At 49.9% G+C, this 17,686-nt stretch overlaps 7 protein-coding genes across 7 annotated transcripts; 3 read left to right on the plus strand and 4 right to left on the minus strand.

The window, feature by feature from the left end:
- Window positions 1-545: 545 nt before the first annotated feature.
- On the plus strand, window positions 546-2,031 carry POJ06DRAFT_283705 (putative lactate 2-monooxygenase; the record flags this gene model as incomplete). The annotated part of the gene is made up of 6 exons (XM_056190124.1): window positions 546-619; window positions 678-830; window positions 858-1,064; window positions 1,181-1,448; window positions 1,480-1,538; window positions 1,971-2,031. 6 exons carry the CDS (start codon window positions 546-548, stop codon window positions 2,029-2,031), a joined length of 822 nt encoding a protein of 273 aa, XP_056040523.1.
- A 343-nt stretch (window positions 2,032-2,374) lies between these two features.
- Window positions 2,375-3,091, plus strand: POJ06DRAFT_241089 (uncharacterized protein; the record flags this gene model as incomplete). The annotated part of the gene is made up of 1 exon (XM_056186117.1): window positions 2,375-3,091. One exon carries the CDS (start codon window positions 2,375-2,377, stop codon window positions 3,089-3,091), a length of 717 nt encoding a protein of 238 aa, XP_056040524.1.
- A 2,332-nt stretch (window positions 3,092-5,423) lies between these two features.
- Window positions 5,424-6,500, minus strand: POJ06DRAFT_39283 (uncharacterized protein). Its single transcript, XM_056190968.1, has 2 exons — window positions 5,684-6,500; window positions 5,424-5,638 (listed from the first exon to the last, which is right to left on the minus strand). The coding sequence occupies exons 1-2, from the start codon at window positions 6,116-6,118 to the stop codon at window positions 5,537-5,539; spliced, it is 537 nt and encodes a 178-aa protein (XP_056040525.1). The 5' UTR covers window positions 6,119-6,500; the 3' UTR covers window positions 5,424-5,536.
- Window positions 6,501-7,976: 1,476 nt separating this feature from the next.
- POJ06DRAFT_262455 (general substrate transporter) lies at window positions 7,977-10,289 on the minus strand. The gene is made up of 4 exons (XM_056188748.1): window positions 9,894-10,289; window positions 9,768-9,838; window positions 9,670-9,708; window positions 7,977-9,612 (listed from the first exon to the last, which is right to left on the minus strand). The coding sequence occupies exons 1-4, from the start codon at window positions 10,041-10,043 to the stop codon at window positions 8,136-8,138; spliced, it is 1,737 nt and encodes a 578-aa protein (XP_056040526.1). The 5' UTR covers window positions 10,044-10,289; the 3' UTR covers window positions 7,977-8,135.
- Window positions 10,290-10,405: 116 nt separating this feature from the next.
- On the plus strand, window positions 10,406-12,297 carry POJ06DRAFT_39307 (uncharacterized protein). The gene has a single exon (XM_056190969.1). The coding sequence runs from the start codon at window positions 10,510-10,512 to the stop codon at window positions 12,154-12,156; it is 1,647 nt and encodes a 548-aa protein (XP_056040527.1). The 5' UTR covers window positions 10,406-10,509; the 3' UTR covers window positions 12,157-12,297.
- Window positions 12,298-12,371: 74 nt separating this feature from the next.
- POJ06DRAFT_271449 (uncharacterized protein) lies at window positions 12,372-13,419 on the minus strand (the record flags this gene model as incomplete). Its single annotated transcript, XM_056189506.1, has 2 exons — window positions 12,372-12,439; window positions 12,498-13,419. The coding sequence occupies 2 exons, from the start codon at window positions 13,417-13,419 to the stop codon at window positions 12,372-12,374; spliced, it is 990 nt and encodes a 329-aa protein (XP_056040528.1).
- Window positions 13,420-14,415: 996 nt separating this feature from the next.
- Window positions 14,416-15,771, minus strand: POJ06DRAFT_202702 (YT521-B-like domain-containing protein; the record flags this gene model as incomplete). Its single annotated transcript, XM_056185289.1, has 2 exons — window positions 14,416-14,930; window positions 15,072-15,771. 2 exons carry the CDS (start codon window positions 15,769-15,771, stop codon window positions 14,416-14,418), a joined length of 1,215 nt encoding a protein of 404 aa, XP_056040529.1.
- Window positions 15,772-17,686: the final 1,915 nt, after the last annotated feature.

The following is a 17,686-nucleotide window of genomic DNA, read 5'->3' on the forward strand; positions in this document are numbered from 1 at the left end:
GCGAAACTGGGTTTTTTTTCCATTTATTGCTGATTATTGCTCATATGTCGAAGTCCGAGTCGCTGTGGTTCCTTCTCGCTTGCACCGATGACCGATAACGGACGATGCTGGCAGATTGGCCTTCCTGCACAAAAAAGTCGCACCGGCTGCCCAATAGATACGAATCACGTGTCTATCCCCGTCAAACCTAACCCTACTCCAATGCATGCGAGCAGTTCATCTCCGAGTATTATATAATTATTGTGCATGTTGCCGCGGTTGTCGCGTCCCGGCTGCAAAGCTGGGTCATCTCGAATAAGTTTGTCCTACTCTTCAGATAATTAATACAGTGCGAATTTGACTAACGTGCCCGAATTGACCGGGGTTGTCAAGCAATGTCGCACGAAAGGTCAGCACATCGAATCTGATGATCTGATCGCCGCAAACTGGGCTCAGGGAGGTCCATCATGCGTTACGTCACCGACTTCGGAACAGTCGAAGTGTGAGGTCCCTAAGTCACTCCTGAAAGCCGACAATCCAAACAACATCTGTCCAGGATCTGTACGATGAATCCCCAAGCTTATATTCAAGAAACTTACGACAGAGGTCTTCAAGGTTGCAAGCCAGAGCTTGTGGGTACGTGTGGGGTTCAGCTGGCACTCGGCAGCCGACCAACAATAACATGCAAGCGTTTCGAGAATGGTGACAAATCGGTTGGTCGCCATGCGCGAACCAGATCTGTCAGTGACGCTGTTTGGCGAAAAGTATCCGACTCCGCTGGTAATCGCTCCCGTCGGTGTACAGCGAATTTTCCATCGCGACGGCCAGCTAACAACCTCCAGGGTTGCCGCGTAGCTGCGAATTCCCTACGTCTTCAGGACAGCGTTAGCGACGAGTCCAGAACTGGTAGCTGAACATATATGCGGCGGACCCAGATGGTTTCAATTATACTGGCCAACAAATGAACACCGCCAGTATCTTGAACCGGGCCAAGGCGCTTGGATATTCGGTACTGATGGTAACGCTCGACACGCAAGGCCTACCGATCTCAACAATGCGTATAACCCATTCTACGCTCCATTGGCGTGGCCTTAGGCTTTACCGATCCCGTCTTTCAAGACTATTTCAAAAGGTGAAGACGTCGGAGCTCCGCCCAGATGTGGGCACATATTATTCCCAGTCCAAGATCAGTCGTGGGAAGATTGAAGTATTTGCAAAACCATTGGCACGACCCGATGAAAGGAATCCAAACGGTTGCAGATGCGAGCCGTGCCCGAGATTACAAGGTGTCTGGTATTGTCGTATCAAATCACGGTGGACGGCAGGTGGATGGATCAGTCGCTTCGTTGGACCAGCTTCCTGCCATAAGTGCAGCGGTGGGTAACGATCTAGAGATTCTTTTCGACTCGGGCGTTCATTGCGGCAGCGATATTGCCAAAGCATATGCGCTCGGAGCGAAGGCAGTGCTCGTCGCTACATGGTCTAGCCGTCGGGGGCGAGCAAGCCGTCTCTCATGTGCTCAAGAGCTTGCTGGCGGATCTCAGTTTGACATTATTGCTGTCAGGCATTCTTGAACCGCGACAATCTTGTCCATTCAAAGTAAGTAGCGGCGTCCAGCACAGTAGAGACCCTTGCGACGCTAGAGTAAATTCACCAAATGATGGCTGTGCTAGCCGCAATCGCCGCGGCGGTACTTTATCGTAATACTTTTGCATGGCTTTGAACAATTACACGCTGAACCAACATTCCCGAGAAACTGTCGACAATGAATGCAAAGGGTAGTTTAGTTTTCTTGGATTCGTCGGAGAAATCCACGTCGTGTCGTAAAAGCGCTGGGTGATTGATGATCGTAGGCAACGTTATACTCAGGTACTTTGAAATGTTAGACCAGTCGTACAATTTATTCGACATGACGAACCCAAGTCCACTTTAGCGAGCATATTATGGTTGTTCTGACTAATCGAACGCGCTTTGACTGTCTTCCTTTTCAGAGCCTCTGTCAATCAGCTTGAGCGAAGTCAGGACCTATCTCGCGGACACCTTTTCGTCTAATAGAGGGGTTTATAGATCATGTGCGCAATGCTGGGATTGATTAGGCTCTAATTACCAAACACAGTTAGTGAATTAATAACACGGGAAGATGTAAACCTTGTCAATATGGAGATGTAAACCTTGTTGATATGGCATGACGTCGGCGATACGTCATCGCGGCCGTCACATATAATCCCCCACACTGGTACCTTACTGGAGGTCATAATTTACAATTTGTGCTGTGATTAGGTACGTTGTCGCCGGTAGGCTAAAATATATATAAACCACAGGCCACGTCGGCAATGATAAAGGACTACTCCTATTTTCCCAATGCGCTACGATCATCAAAGCGCATCCCACCACCATGACCAAGAACGATATTGCCAAAAGTAGCTTGACCATTGCTCTGGCCAGCTTATCGTCGCTGGTACTCTATCTCGGCTACAAGGATTACCAGGCTTGGCTGAGCCTCGGTCCGGGCGGACTACCATACAATCTGTATGGGTACTTCACGACCTCGTTGATGAAACTATTCGCTATCAGACATCCCCGAGACTTTAGATCCGTGCCTGGGAAGTCACAAGAGGTTGCAAAGTATCTGTCTTCTGACAATCTTCCTTATCGCAAGGGCGACTATCCCGTTGTTGCACCGTGGCCAGTTCCGAATCGTGTTCTCAACCAAGTCGCATCGGAGGAATTCAAGGCAGAAGTCCATCAGACGTTATATTCAGTCAAAGAAATCGTCCTCACTAATGGAAAGCACTTGCCAATGAACGTGGCTAGATCATTTGCCGAAAAGCACCACGATGCCTTATTTGCCGGCGAAATTCGCCCCCAGTCTGAAGTTGCCCACCAGCACCCGTTCGATGGCAGCCTCCACGTCAACTTGCACCCATCCGACGCACGGCTGCTGATTGAGAGACGTTGGGGAGAACTCCATCCGTTTGCTGGCAAGATAAAAGCTGTTCCTGCCGGATTTACGTTGGTTTACCCCCCTCGTGATAAGCTAGAACTGAAGGTGGTGAACGAATGTATTCAGGCGAGCGTGCAGTTTCTCGCAGACGCCACAAGCCTTGGCTGAAATATCTAGCATTTTTGCGGCTATTGAAAGATTGTGCGCTGTCATCATCGAAATAGTGCGAGATTTCCAGCCGCTCGAGGTGTCGGTTTTGGCTTGCATTGTCAAATAAATTAGAAATCTGGACACTTGTCATTGTTTTGCTCTGCGCACGACAAATATGTGCTCGCGGAACAATTACATACGACCTAACTAGATCAGCTCTGCCTAAAATGAAATTCCATAAACCAAGTACACTAGGAACGTTCCAAAATAATAGATCACGACAATTCCGCCCTGTTTAGCGATGTCTGTGACGTGAGTCATGCCATCTGGATTGACGTACCCGTATTTCCTGTCTGGATAGTAGTTGACGGCCGGCATTATCACGGATTCGTGAGCTTGTCAATTGTCCAGACTCGATCGAGATGGCGACCGCGTTCCTTGCCCGGTAGTGCGCCGTGCCGTGCTTGACTATCTTGCTTGGGTTGTAGCACTGTTGAAATACAAAAGCGAATCATAACGCGCACCAGGATACTGCTGGATAGTGTCTTTTTCGGTCTCCTACGTTCACTAATGAGTTGTCAACAAGGCATATAATAGCGCACTGATATGCAGTTGTGTCCTTATGTCGGGAGCGGGAGTTCAGACGATGTTGTTTGATGGCGCGAGCGCGAGATGGAGGAAAGATCATATTGGGACTCTCCCAAAAAATCTAATAGCATTTTGCTTTAGTCGGGAAATGCAGGATCTGGACATGCCCCAACTCTATTTTACCCCTCGCTCTCTTAATGATGCACGACCGTCCCACCCTAATTGACTTCAAGTTACGTGACGCACCTTAGATTCGCAGTGGTTTACTGGCAGTTGCAGTGCCGGTACAAAGGTTTCGGACTTGATCAGGATGTTGTGTACAAATCAAAGATCCGACAAACTAATGAGTAATTCTTACAACAACGCGGTTACGAGATCCTTCATGGAAACCCATCCTCTACATGGAAGCCAAACGAGCGGACGAGAAATAGAGCGCGGCTCCCCGAGCGGGAAGGGGAGGACCGGACAAAATGAAGCAAGACGAAAGACCAAGTAGGTAAATCTCCCGACCATCCCAGAGCGATGTCAACACGAAAGCGGTGCGAAGTAACACAAAGCCACGAATTGCACAGGCCACATTAAACTATTTAAAGAGTGAATTTGAAAGCATTAAGTCGATTCTGAGAGCAATTAATAGAGAGAAATCAATCTGAAACTAAATCCTCGATTTGCAGAACGGCTTCACATGAGCACCTCCGCGCCGAAATTCTCTTCGCACAGTCGGGACAGCAGGACAGTACAATAAACGCCATCTCCCGGCTCCAAATTGTCGGAGAAGCGGTTTGGTTACTTCGTCCCAACATCTTGAACTACCCAATCGTCAGATAAGCTTGATTACAAATGACTGGGCAAATTTCGCATCCTCGCTAAGTTGGCCGACTTTCGTACCGTTAAGACCTCCCGCCGTCAGTGAAAATACATCCAGTATTTCGCGTGTAACTTTTTGAACCTACGGCCTCAGAAGATCATATTCCTGGGCAGATCCGGCTGGAATATGAAGTAGAACGAATCTTGGACTCCAGGGTTCGCCGAGGACTCGGGCTCCAATACTTAGTCAAGTAGGTCGGCCACCACGATCGAGCCCGCCGCCAATCTTGCCCGTGCTCCTGACCTAATGGCCGCGTTTCATGCGGAAAGACCGGACTGACCCAAGCCTCATTAGCGGCCAACTCAGAGGTTGGCCATACCAGTGGGGTAGTGTCATGAACGTCGAGACAATGTGCGGCGTGCGGCGTGCGGCTCGGACTGAAGAGGTATCTCATGAGCAACTACGAGTTGCGGTGTGCGTGTCCTTTCCAGGAGTTGCGGGGATTTGTTCCGGCTTGTGTTTTGGCCTTCGCGTCCTTTGTTTTCGCTTGCATTTCGTTTATGTCCTTCGTTGTTACTTGCGTGTTCTTTTTCTTTCGCTACGTGTCATCTACGTGCACACATATTTCAGTATGGCCCAGACAGAATATATGTAACGGGACGAGACCGGACTAAGCTAGACTGGGACTGGACTGGGACTGGGATTGGACTGGACTAGGGAAAATGTATGCAAGACAAGATTTTATTCCAAAAGTACAAGACTTCTTGCTTGGGCTGATAGCGAGGACAAACCCCCCCTTTTATCTTGTGTCCAGGCTGTGAACCCAACAACGAACGCGTAACACGAACACAACCAAGATGGCCACGCAAACAAAACCAAGAGGGCCACGCAAACACAATGGCGCAGTACTGGTGAGACTTGTGTTCACTAATAGGGGCGAACCTGCCGTGATATAACCCATTTACACAGAAGGCTACTTGTTCGTCGCTTCGTTTCGACAAGATGAACATCATCGCATAACTCGCCCTTGTTAGGTCGAATGAGTGTGTCCCGAACGGACCGAGAGATCAAGTGTTGCAAGCCGCGAACGCTGACAAACCATGCAGTGCAGTTGGAACCGTATTCATAATGACCTTTGAGTCAATGGCCGAATATTGAAGACGGGATATCTACCGCTGGTTAGTCATACTCTCAATAACGTAGTGATCATATACTTCGCGTCGCCATAGAGTGCATGAGCCTGCTCGTTTCGGCGATATGCGTACATCAAGCCTTTTTTCAGGTTCATTGTCCATGAGGAAGTTCGATGCTCGCTGATAAGAAAGTTGTTCAAAGTACTCACACGCAAGCGAGGATAGCAAGGTACCAAGTTCTTTCTCATAAGAGACGTTACGTTGGGCACCGTTCGCCTCCGGTGGCAGTGACAGTCCACTTTGGTAAGCGGGGCACCATTGGTTTAGCAACATTAGGTGTCTGGGGCTGATGGCCACCAACTGTCGGGGAATTCGGTCGGACCTGCTGACCTGCGATGAGACTTTAGCAATGAGACTCTCGATCTCGACGTCGTCGATTTGCATATTGTTGAATGCGTCTTCGCCAACGAGCTTGGATCGATCTGGCCCCTGTAAAGCAAGGATGAGTGTTTGCATGGGGTCGACATGCCGTTGCAACTGTGGAAATGGATGGCGACGAAGGTGTGAAGAAGTCCCTACGCATTGGAACTGAACAAGAGCGACAGATATCTGCCGAGAGCTTGCATGGCAGCTGAACCGACTGGAGCAGACGACGGCCAGACGAGTCGACAGCTCGCGAATGAAAGTTGAGGATAGCAGTGGAAGTTGAGGACAAGGGTGGGATATGCGTCGAAGAAGATAAGTACGAGGGTGGTGGGAGTCGAGAATGGACGTAGCAATGTTGGAGATGAGGTTGACGTCGTCGGCAGACTTCTCAACTGAGAGATGAAAAGGGCGCTGGAGATTCAGTTGAGGTCCTAGAAAATGTATTCAATGTGAATGATCTCAGTATCACATGTTCAATAATAATGCCTGTTGCCATGTCATTGGCTTCAATATCGACGGGAGTCATTTTTGCTAAGGGCACACCATTCTCAATCGCCTTATGGCCTTGACTGCACTAAGATATGCGTTGAGACGGGACTCCCACACTATAAAGGTTTTGCCATTATATAGACGGGAACACTAATAGCATTGGACATGGCCATAACTGGAGAAGTGAAGGAAGACTGTTGCAATACCCAACCTCATTCCTCGGTCTTCGCAGGTGCGTGAGAACGCATGTCGATCATTCTGAAGTCATTCTCAGTGAGATATGCCCAGTGAAGTGGGCTCGGATGTGAGAAGAATCAGATCTTTCTGTCATTATGATGTACAACTCGGGGATCTGCGGCCCCCTTTCTACCCTGTTCCGGCTCCCAGACTCAAACGCCAGTTAATCACGAAAGCAAAACCGCAATCCCAAAAGCAAATAAAAGCCACAAAACCCAAGCCAAGTACAGGCCCCTCTGCCCCAAAACCAGCATAACAAGGAGAAGCACAATTAAGAGCAGGCAAGTCAGGCCTCAGCCCTGCCATTGGACGGCGAGAAAAGCACGCTGCCTAACTATAGTTTATATCCTATACGTCTCCTGGCTGTTGTCGTACGGATAACGAACGGATGGATCGCAATTTGGGGAATTCGTGACATCCAGCATCCAGAAAGTTCGAAGCTGGACTTCGTGACCGGCATACCGACTCCACACACGGACCCTACTACACAGCATCTATCGGCCGTTGCTTAACCAGCGTCTTTCCCACTTTCTTAGTTCCTTTACTATCAAAGGAATATTCTTTTTAGAATTTTTTTGAACCTAAATTAATTTAGATCAACATGCCCATAGCTTTATTAATAAGCTGAATAGACTCTAGATACTCTCGCTCCAACACGATTCAATATCCTGTATCAGCTGGGTCATATCGCTACAATGACTTTCAAAAGTATCTCTTTCCGTTTTCGGATATTCGTATTGTACGCGAACTAAGAGCAGTTTGATCTTTCGCCGAAAAGCGCAGCGACGCCTTCCTTGCAGGCGAGTTTGTGCCTGACGTAGTGCATCAGCAACCTCGCGTGGGCAGGATCCAACTCAACTTGCATCCATCAGACACACGGCTGCTGATTGAGAGACGTTGCGGAAAATACCATCCCTTAGCCGGCGAGATTAAAGCTGTTCCTGCCGGATTTACGTTGGTTTATCCTCATCGCGATCATTTAGAATTGAAGGTGGTGAACGAATGTTTTCAGGCGAGCGTTCCTCGACGATGCCCAGTTCTAGACTCGGTTGAAATCCTGCATTCCTCGCCGAATGAAAATTGAGCTCTGTCATCCCTTCGAAGTAAAGCGAGATTTCCAGCTGCTCCAGTGTCGATTTTGGATTGCATGTCAAATAATCTAGAAATAGATAGAGGTGATCTCGATCAAGTCCTATCTCTCCTCTACCCCCACGACAAATCTATGCTCGTGGACAACGTACAATGCAACATAATTAGGTCAATTCTATCTAAAATGAGATTCCATAAAAGTGAAGTATCCAACCCATGAATAACCACGTCTATCCCCTCTATGCCTGCGCTTCCATATTCTATTCTACACCGCAACAACTCTGCGCCAGATTTAAACAGTCGGTGCATCATGTGGTCCATCCTGTGCATTATGCAAAACCTCTGGATGTTCAGCTTTTAGTCTCTCGAACTCCTTCTCAGCATCCCACACCCATGGTGAGTTAGACGCGAAGAGCAAGTCAATTTCTTCCAGCGTTCGCTGACTTGTCTCCGGGTACAACGCCCATACTATGGGAATAGTGAGCACATTAATTACAGCAAACACATACAGCGTCTTGTAGCCGTACAAGTCGAACATGACGGGACAGAGGAGTGTCAGCCAGCCGTTACCAATCGACCAGCCAAACACAGCGAATGCATTTCCTCTCGTGCGGACCTCGAGCGGGAAAATCTCTGTGGGATATAGGAATGGAACGACAAGCCACGTGGCGCCAAATATGGACGTGTAGACGAAGATACTTGTAGCAGCCAAACCACCATAGCCCGCTTCAGACGGGTGTTCTTCGTGAAACCTGGAAAACGCGCCGGCAAGAAACATCGTGATGGCTTGACCAATAGCGCCATAGAACAATGTCCGCCGTCGTCCGATTTTGTCAACTGTAAACGCATTGACAAGCGTTGATAGCATGTAACATATGTTATTCAGTCCCGATAGCAATTCAGACGTTCCCGCCGAGAATCCGGCGTCGGCAAACATTGTCGGCGCGTAAACAGTAACGCCGGCAATTCCAATCCATTCTTGTAAGATCATAAGCCAAACCACGAGCTGCACACGACGACCGATATGTAAATTGCCCGATCCAATACCGAAAAACATACGGAAATACGAGATCTTGTTTGAATTTTGGTGCACTAACTGGACGTTGGCCACGATATCTTTATACTCGTCCTCTGCCTCGGCAGTTTCTGTTCCTCTCAGCCGTTGCAAAATGTATAGCGCTTCCTCGTTTCGGCCATTCATCACCAGCCATCGTGGCGACTCGGGGAATGCCCAAATGATAGCGCAGAGTGCAAACAGCGGGATAGCTTGAAACGCAACAGGCAGTCGCCAGCGGATAGGCGAAAATCCGCCATTGATAGTTGATAATGCATACTCCAACCAGTACGCCGCAGCAACACCGAAAATATTCAGCGTGAACTCAAGCGCGATGAACTGTCCTCTGGACTTAGATTCTGCTGTTTCAGCTGACCAAACTGGCACGACAGTATTGAGAATACCTGTGCCAATGCCGTTCACGACCCTCGCGTAGGACATCCACTGGGCATTCTGGGCAGTACATTGCAGCAGCGTACCTATCACCGCCCAAACAGCGCCCACTCCTATACTGTTTATTCGGCCGAGTCTGTCGCCGAGATAACCGCCTAGGAAACAGCCTAGGAGTGTGCCAAAATAGTAGATCGCCACAATGCCTCCCTGCTTAGCACTGTCTGTGACGTGAACGGTGCCATCGGGATCTACATAGCCGTATTTCATGTGGTTCACGTAATCGGGAGAGTTGTTGACTCCCGACATTAACCCTTGATCATAGCTTCGGATTGGCGGTTAGTGACGCGCGCTAAAATGGGCCTGGACAGGACTATCATACCCAAAAAAGAAAATTGCCAGACCAGCGACGCAATTTATTCTGTAGTCTCGTCAGTAGCTGTTCTATACGTTCTACCTTTGTGTGTTGACGATACTTACGCGACAAGAAGAGACCCTTTCTCATATGTATCAGTAAAACTAAATCGTCCCTTGATCGTACTGCTTTCAAGCTAAAGAGAATGTTATTCTGCTGGAAACGTACAGAACCCCATATGTATGACTCACCTGTGGAATCCTCTCGCCGCGGCCAGTTGTACTCCTTCCTTCATCTGCCGTCGAATTCACAGCCTGCTGGTGCTGGAGCAAGGGCACATCATCCTCAAGAGGGCTTCCAGCATGAGGCTCTGCAAGCGAGCGAATAACCTTTGAAGACATTCTGTATTACTTCAACTGTCTAACCTCGTCCCATTTCGTTGTAATAGTCAAAAGCGAGCAGGCCGGAGCCTGTCGCACAGTCTGACGGACATGATTTATCTTGGAGCACGGTGTCAAGTATCGGAGTCGACATGAAACTGTTGCTGCCGAGTTAGGCAATTTTACTTCGCCATCCTAGGCTATCAGTTCCTAAACCGTTCCTAGCTCGAGATAATAGCCGCTTATCTTTGGAGTATTGAAAAATTGGATTCGCACTACGGAAGTTTAAGCCGCACAGAACCTACGAACGGAGAAAAATTACGCGCGGCTCGAACGCTAATAATTAATCTGGCGTTCGCTCATGCGGCGATGATCTTGTACGCGTCGGGAAACTTTGTCGCGCCGAGGCATCGTTGTTTCCCTCCTCGGATCAAAGCCATTCTTCCTCATTTGCAACCTTCCTCCAAGGATAAAATGACAACCCAATATGCGGACAAGACATAATTTTCTCGATGAAGTCATGCACTGTCAAAGGGAGAAGTGGAAAGAAGAGGCGACGGTCAAGGAAATAGAAGAACTAGCAGACGCGCTGGAAACCAGGATAGACTGGCTACCGAAACGAAAAGATCCAGCTTCCAGTCTTCCTAGTGAAATAATGATCGAGGTGTTTAAGAACTGCAATCTGACGATTGACCAGACTATTGCACTGACGACCGTGAGCAAGAAATGGAGCGAGCTACTGAGAGATGTTCCTTGTTTCTGGCATGGCGGAGTTTCCGAACAAGGACTCATGCGGTACCGCAGCAAGACCGTGCTCAAAATTGCGGAAGCTGTCCAAGATATGGGTATAAAGTCTGTCTCCTTTAGCTTACTGGCCGACATGCGTACTCGATTCAAGTGGCCTGCTCGGTTCCCAAGCTTGACTCAGCTGCTCATCACGATCGAGCAATCGCGTGAGGTCGTGCCGCTACTGTGCCGCGGCTCATTTCCTAATCTTCTTAAGCTCGATATCTATGTCTTTCCTTATATCAGTGAAGCGGATATCATTTACTCCGTACCAGTTGACACGTCGGAAGCTTCGTTGCACCCCGTACTGCAATTAGAATCGTTATCATTTTCGCACGGCACGTCGCGAGCCGAGGTCGCTATATATAATGACGAATTCCATGGCGGCTGCCGCAGACTACATAGCTCGTCCATCAACAATTTTCTTCGCCTTGCACCAAATCTGAGGAAGTTCGAGTTAATGACACTGAAAGTTTGCGATATCGCTGCATTTCCACTCGGAACACCTAGACCTGATTTTGATGCTATTGCGCGAGAACTGGAATTTAGCAAGAATACGAAGTTGGAGGAGCTTCGCTTGTTCAACGTATATTTGCATCCTGACCAAATAATACCAATGAGTGTCAGAGTTGCCTGTTTTCAGCTTGTGCGGGCCATGACATTTCCGCAGCTCAGCTCGAACTGCAAAGAGTTGGTAACTTCAGTTCCGCCGTTAGCGGTCGTACCGGTTGCGGATGCTGGATGGGAATACGAGCGGGGCTGTTCCGGTGCGGTCATTCACGACGAGTATAAAGGCTTGGAGAAACTAACGCTGCGATGTTGTCATGGTCTTGTTGGCTGTCTTGTCCGGTGCGATCCCTCTCGACTTGTCGAACTTGATATCGGCGGTCACAATACTAATTACTCGTCAGCTCATGACTACTCGATATATGGGATCACGGCTGTTCAACCGCTGTCTTTACTGATGGCATGTCGATTATGTCCTAATCTACGTCGATTAGCAGTGTCGCATGTCGACGACAGAGATCTCGCCAACTTCGCGAGCATGAAGCACCTTGTGGAATTTAAAGCAACTTGCGCCAGAGTGAGTTGGAGAGGCATGATTGGCTTGGTAGGCGAGAGCGCACTGCTCGACAACCCGTCCCACCACAGCCTTAAATGCGTACTGCGGAACAAGACCGAATTACTAAATACGAAGCTGAAACGAATCAGCTTAAGCGTTTTTGTCTCGAAAGGGAAAGAATCGCCCGTCTCAGACTTTATGTATCTTCAGAAGTTTGGGATTGACGTCAGTGATATCACTGGATTTGGAGAACGACGCAACAACAATGTTGATGATTGGTTTTAAAAGTCTGGAGCCGTTTGGAGTCTGCATTGTTTGCCTTTTTTTGGATATTTGTCTGTCATGTTCTAGCTGACTATTGTGTATTCGTGTTTGCTTTTTGTGGGGGTCATTTTGGATATCTGTCCTTCACGTTCTAGCTGACTATTGACAACGCATTTCACTCATCACATCGTCCAAATATTTTAAACGTTCAATCGTATGCACATTTCGCACAGCATTTAAGGCTTATCGGGGCCATAAGCGAGAGGTGTAGCGGGCGGGACCCATGGATTGACCTTTTTGAAGTCTATGAAACAAATTAGTCTTTGCAACCCAAAAATAACCCAGCAATTACCAATGCTTACGCTCAGCAATCTCCTCGCGAGTAGCAACCCAGACGCCTTCCTTCTCCTTGATATAATCCATGAACTTAACCAGGGCTTGGAATCGGCCCGGCTTGGCGACGACACGGGCGTGAAGCGCGACGGTCATTATCTTGGGCGTACCGTCGCAACCTTCATCATACAAGGTATCGAACGCGTACTGGATGTGTTTGTAGAAACCGTCTGTCGATGACCAACCTGTCGGCTGATGGAACCGGGCATCGTTGCAGTCATACGAGTAAGGGACCATAAGCATGGCGTCGGTAGTTCGGGGGACTGGCATCCAGTATGGCAGATCGTCCGCATATGCATCGGCCATCCACAACAATGGCGCACCAAGTTCCTGGTGAACGTCATACACGAGCCGGCGCGTGTGTTGGGACAATCGCGCATAGTACCAACCCTTGGGGTATTCGCCCGTAGTGGCTTTCAAGCTCTCCATGTTCTTGATAATGATTTTCTTTTCCTCCTCGGGTGACAGCTTGGAGTAATCCCACCATCTGTAGCAGTGCGACGCAATCTCGTGGCCATCGCGCTTGATCGCAGCTGGAACGTCAGGCAACAACTCGAACGCCTTGCCGACGGCGAACGTAGTGAATTTATACCCGTGCTTCTTAAATAGTCTCAAGATACGCCACACGCCCGCGCGTGCGCCGTACTCGAAGTCGGACTCACAATCGTACGATCGCTTCCCGGCGTGACTAACGTAGGGAATTTCCCAAATATACATCTCGGACGACGGGTCGCCGTTCTCGACCGAGTTCTCGGCGCCTTCCTCGTAGTTCAGGACGAAGTTAATGACTATCTTCGCATTGTTTGGCCACTTGAAATCAGGCGGGTTCTCGCCGTAACCGCGGAATTCACGGGGAAAGTCGTAGTAGTTTGGTACGTACTCGAACGGCATCTGTTCTTGTTAGCCGAGTTCTTTACGGCCGCCGTCACTAGTCAATCCGCTGCTAACTCGAATGCAATCAACCCAACTGACCCAATTGACTTACGTTGACCAGATTTCAGTGTATAATCAAAACAAAGATGTATAGCGACTCGCAAAAGAAAAATCCGAGAAGGGTTGCGTTCGTGGTGTGTGGAGCCCGTCGGGGACACCGTATCGGGCCCCGGTGGCTTATCGCGCTGACTCGTTCGTTAAAGTTTGACCTCGGCCGCCGGCGCCGACAAGACTGCTAGGCAACCAGTCAATTCGAGCATACGTCGTTCTGGCCCGTCGAAAGGAAGTGTCATTGCGAGTACGTACGAACCAAGTCTGTTATCGCCCGTGGGATTGGTCGAGTTATCTCCTTCGAGTGTGCTCTCCTTAATATATGTGTTCAGAACGTATTTTTTTTTTTTTTTGGTTGAAAAGCCAGTAAATTATTGCACGTAATGACATAGCTCTTGAAATTGCACGGCGCACTGATGAATAGCAATATCATAAACAGTAATTCATAACGAACAAAACATAGTCATTATTTGGAATGATACATTAACCAAAACGAATGGCAATAAACTCTAACCCCCAAGAATATCAAGCCCTTCATGCTACAGCGTACCTGAGTTATTATCCAACTAAGAAGTTGCCGATCTATCCTCAACCGCACCTTAGGTTTTTTGTGTTCTTGCTTAGTCTTCCTCCTCCGTCAAAATGATCTACATATTTTAGCATTCCCATCTAATAGTACTGATCATAAAATGAGATATAAAACAATAAGAAATCCCACGCCAGTAATTTAATAATCATAATTAATCAATGAACTCAAAAGTCATCAGTCTATATCCAAGCCAAGTCCATCCAATATGAGCCAACAAATCCAGGCACATGCGTCACATCCATGCCATGCCAACAAAGATGAATTAACAAGATAATCAAAACCGGTCTTCACGTCGATGACGAAACTTGAAAATTTCAGCTATCCTCGACCCCTTCTGATAGTGTAGTAACAGTACTCTCCACGACGATCGGACCTCTCGGAGATTCTTTCTCCTCGCCGGCGGTTACTGGAGTCGCTGTCACTGTCGGCGAGAACCCGTCGAACAGTTGAAGCAGTTTGTGGCCGACCGTCGGTTCCAGCTCCGTGCCATCACGCGCAATCTTAACGTCCCGGTTCGCATTCCATGCGTTCTTCAGACCCTTTGTCTTGAAAAAAGGCACCCTTGCAGTGGAAATCCAGGTGACTTTGAACGGTGTACCCCAGGATTTAAGAACCGATGTGTCGGACGTCGGGGAGGTCGGCGCGGTCGAGGATGATGTTGCGGACGGCGTAGCAGTGCCGGAAGTGCTTGGTTCGGATATGACCTCCCAGAATATTGTACCACGGGACGAGTCGTCGATGATGCGTCCCGCAGGCGCAGTAGGTGTGGCGGGGGTGTATGTAGTCTTTGGTAGATCTGTCGATTGTTGCTGTTGCTGCACGATCAAAGCTGCGACGGATGATGCCGCTGTTGTCGGTGCCGACGATGCGTCCGATGCGGTGCCCGATACCAGCGGCTCGTCCTCGTCTTCCTCTACCTCGGCGGGCTGTTGTTCGGGCTTCTCTTCCGTGTTGCCATTCTCTTGTTTACTGCTCTCTTCTGACTGTTCCTCCCGTATGATGGGCCCAGCCATTCGCGCATACCCGAAGTACTCTCCGGACTTGTTGGCAGAGAATATCAAGTATACGTTATCTGCAGAATTATACGCGTCGTTCAGCACGTGCTCGTTGTGTGCCTGGGTAGCCCATACGCCGGTCTGGACGGACAACTCCAAATCCTCGACCGTGAGCGATTTCACCACAAAGAATGCATCCGGTCTATGCATACGCGGCTGCGGCGAGGTGCCAGTCTCGCCAGTCAGGCTTGCCGTTTCAGTGCCGTCATCCCCGTGCGTCGGAGCTGTGCGATCAGCTATTGACCCCCGTTGCATCCGCGCGACTAGTTTCGTGCCTTTCAGGAGCCCACCGAACCGCTTGAACTTGTCGAGCGCGTCCCGGACAGCCATGTCAGAGGAGTAATTCACGAACGCGCAATTCGACTTTGATATCAGAAAAACGGACTCAATTGCCGGTGACGCAAACATGTCCCGGAGATCAAGCACAGTCGTGACGAGGGGTAGATTCCCGACCCACAGTGCGTGGCCAGATTGCTTCGGTTTCCGTGGCGGGCCACGGGGGAGCACTGCGCTGGATGTAGACGTAGTTGACGAGATCGATGGCTGTGAGATGTGCTGTCGGTGATGATAGTGGTGGGGGTGGTTATGGTGGTGGTGTGGCTGCGGTTGCTGCATGAGCTGTGCCATGAACGGATTGCCAAGTGATGGCAGTAGCGGAGGAGGAAACGAATAGAGTGCCTGCTGAGGCGGAGGCTGGCCCTGTGGACGGCCGAGTTGCTGCTGCTGTTGCTGCTGCTCGACGAGCGTCGCGGGCATGAACGGATCGGCTACTGACGACTGCCGCCGACCGAATCTTCCATGCATTGGCTGGGCTCCGCGCTGCTGTAGGACTGCTGCGGCACCAGGCGCGCTGTTCCCAGTTCGCGGTGATTGTGGAATCGTTTGCGGGATCATCTGTGCGTATGGTGGCATGCCAGGATAATATGCGGTAGGCGACTGTGGGAATGATCCGTACGGTATGAATTGCGGAGGCAGGGGGCCAGATTGCTGCGATTGTCCGCCAGGCGCACCTGCTTGTGATCCAGTAGGACCGCTGGCAGAAATCACACCTTGATGCGGACTTGCTGTGGCCAGTCCAGGGACGACGGTAGCGCCTGGAACAGACGATCCAGGAGGAGGTGGGGGCGCGTGCATCACGGTCGGCGAATAGAGTGGATAGTATGGATAGTTGATGAAGGACGTTGGCGGCAAAGGGATTGATAGTGGCGGACCCATTGGACCCATTGGTGACACTGTGGATGTCTGCGCCCGATGCTGATGGGATGGAGTCGGACGAGAGTGCTGCTGCCAGGCGGGTGCAATTGCTGGCTGCTGCTGGTAGTGGTGCTGTTGTTGTTGCGGAGGAGTTGGCTGCGCAGACGACTTTGGAGTTGGGTCGGAGGATGAAGGTGTTGGGGCGGATGCAGATGACGGATGATTTGGGCGCGGGGCTGAGTCTTGACCGGAGGCAGCTGCAGCGGTTACGGACGAGGCCATTGGAAGAGGGCCACTGATGGCGATGAAGACAAAGGGGACTTGGAGCAGGCGGACAGGATGCGGAGGCGCCAGAGCATGTCCTGGCACACAGGTCGAGGGCTCACTACACTACCACTATGACCAGAACCGAGCTGAGAACGAGTTTCGGTTGGGCGTGAGTTGAGTCCGACAGACAGGCACGGGCGAGGCGCACGAGCTAACCGCCGGTCTACTTGCGCACCACGCTGACGTGCCCTATCACTAAGGGCTTTTGCGGATTCAGTTACCTTCTTCCGGGGCTCGGGCTACGTACGGGCCATATGCATTGATTCCGCAACAGTCCACGAGCGCGCATGATTTTCCTATCGAGATCGACGACGGCATCCGCCATTATGAGTTCACGCAGATGCGTCACATTTCTCGGCAACAATGCTTCATTGGTGGATCAGGTTAAGCGAATCAGTGCTATCGGATGCATTGTACTTAATGCAACTGATCGTCTTTCTTGTGCTACGCCTGTGCTACATGGGCTCCTGCCCGTGCGTGCTGAGCTAACCGATAACCTACGCCCGGTCGGGGCTAGTGGGTGGACAAACAACAGTGGGGAGGACACCGTGCGCATGGTAATCGACGTACCGCCTCGCTATTTAAGCGGACCCATCCCTCTGCCCCGGATGAAGGCTTGGGATTCACAAGCATTCGATCTTTGATCTGTGATGCTTGACGATTAGACCTTTTGTCCGCTAAGTTCCAATGTGCACTACGCCGTAAGAGTTAATTGTTCCCATTCTGCACACGGTAAGCCGTCTGATTCTGCGGGGCAGCAGAGATCCGGTCCAATACTGTTATTGCTAGGTCCACTGCCGCAACACGCAGCTACTCAGGTTCATGGTTGGTCCATATTGTCGCTTGCGCGACTTGGTTGCGTAGAATAATCTCAAAACCTGATCGGCATCAACTAATTGGTCGTAACTAGTCTCGGAGTTTATTTCTGTTGCTTCCGTTTCTGCCCACGATTATGTATGCAACGTCGGCGTATGTACGATCAGGCAGATAACGTCCGTTAGCTTGCCTT

This window comes from Lipomyces tetrasporus (assembly GCF_029532465.1).
Source record: "Lipomyces tetrasporus strain NRRL Y-64009 chromosome Unknown POJ06scaffold_12, whole genome shotgun sequence".
In the NCBI taxonomy this organism is placed as follows: Eukaryota; Fungi; Ascomycota; class Lipomycetes; order Lipomycetales; family Lipomycetaceae; genus Lipomyces; species Lipomyces tetrasporus.

Bases quoted from the DNA above. Each gene is read 5' to 3' on its own strand.
- POJ06DRAFT_39283 (XM_056190968.1), bottom strand. From the start codon at position 6,118: ATGCAAACACTCATCCTTGCTTTACAGGGGCCAGATCGATCCAAGCTC. The intron at 5,639-5,683 runs GTATATGATCAC...AACCAGCGGTAG, and splicing joins GCACTCTATGGCGACGCGAA to ATATCCCGTCTTCAATATTC.
- POJ06DRAFT_39307 (XM_056190969.1), top strand. From the start codon at position 10,510: ATGCGGACAAGACATAATTTTCTCGATGAAGTCATGCACTGTCAAAGG.
- POJ06DRAFT_262455 (XM_056188748.1), bottom strand. From the start codon at position 10,043: ATGTCTTCAAAGGTTATTCGCTCGCTTGCAGAGCCTCATGCTGGAAGC. The intron at 9,839-9,893 runs GTGAGTCATACA...CATTCTCTTTAG, and splicing joins GCGGCGAGAGGATTCCACAG to CTTGAAAGCAGTACGATCAA. The intron at 9,709-9,767 runs GTAAGTATCGTC...ACGAGACTACAG, and splicing joins AAAGGGTCTCTTCTTGTCGC to AATAAATTGCGTCGCTGGTC.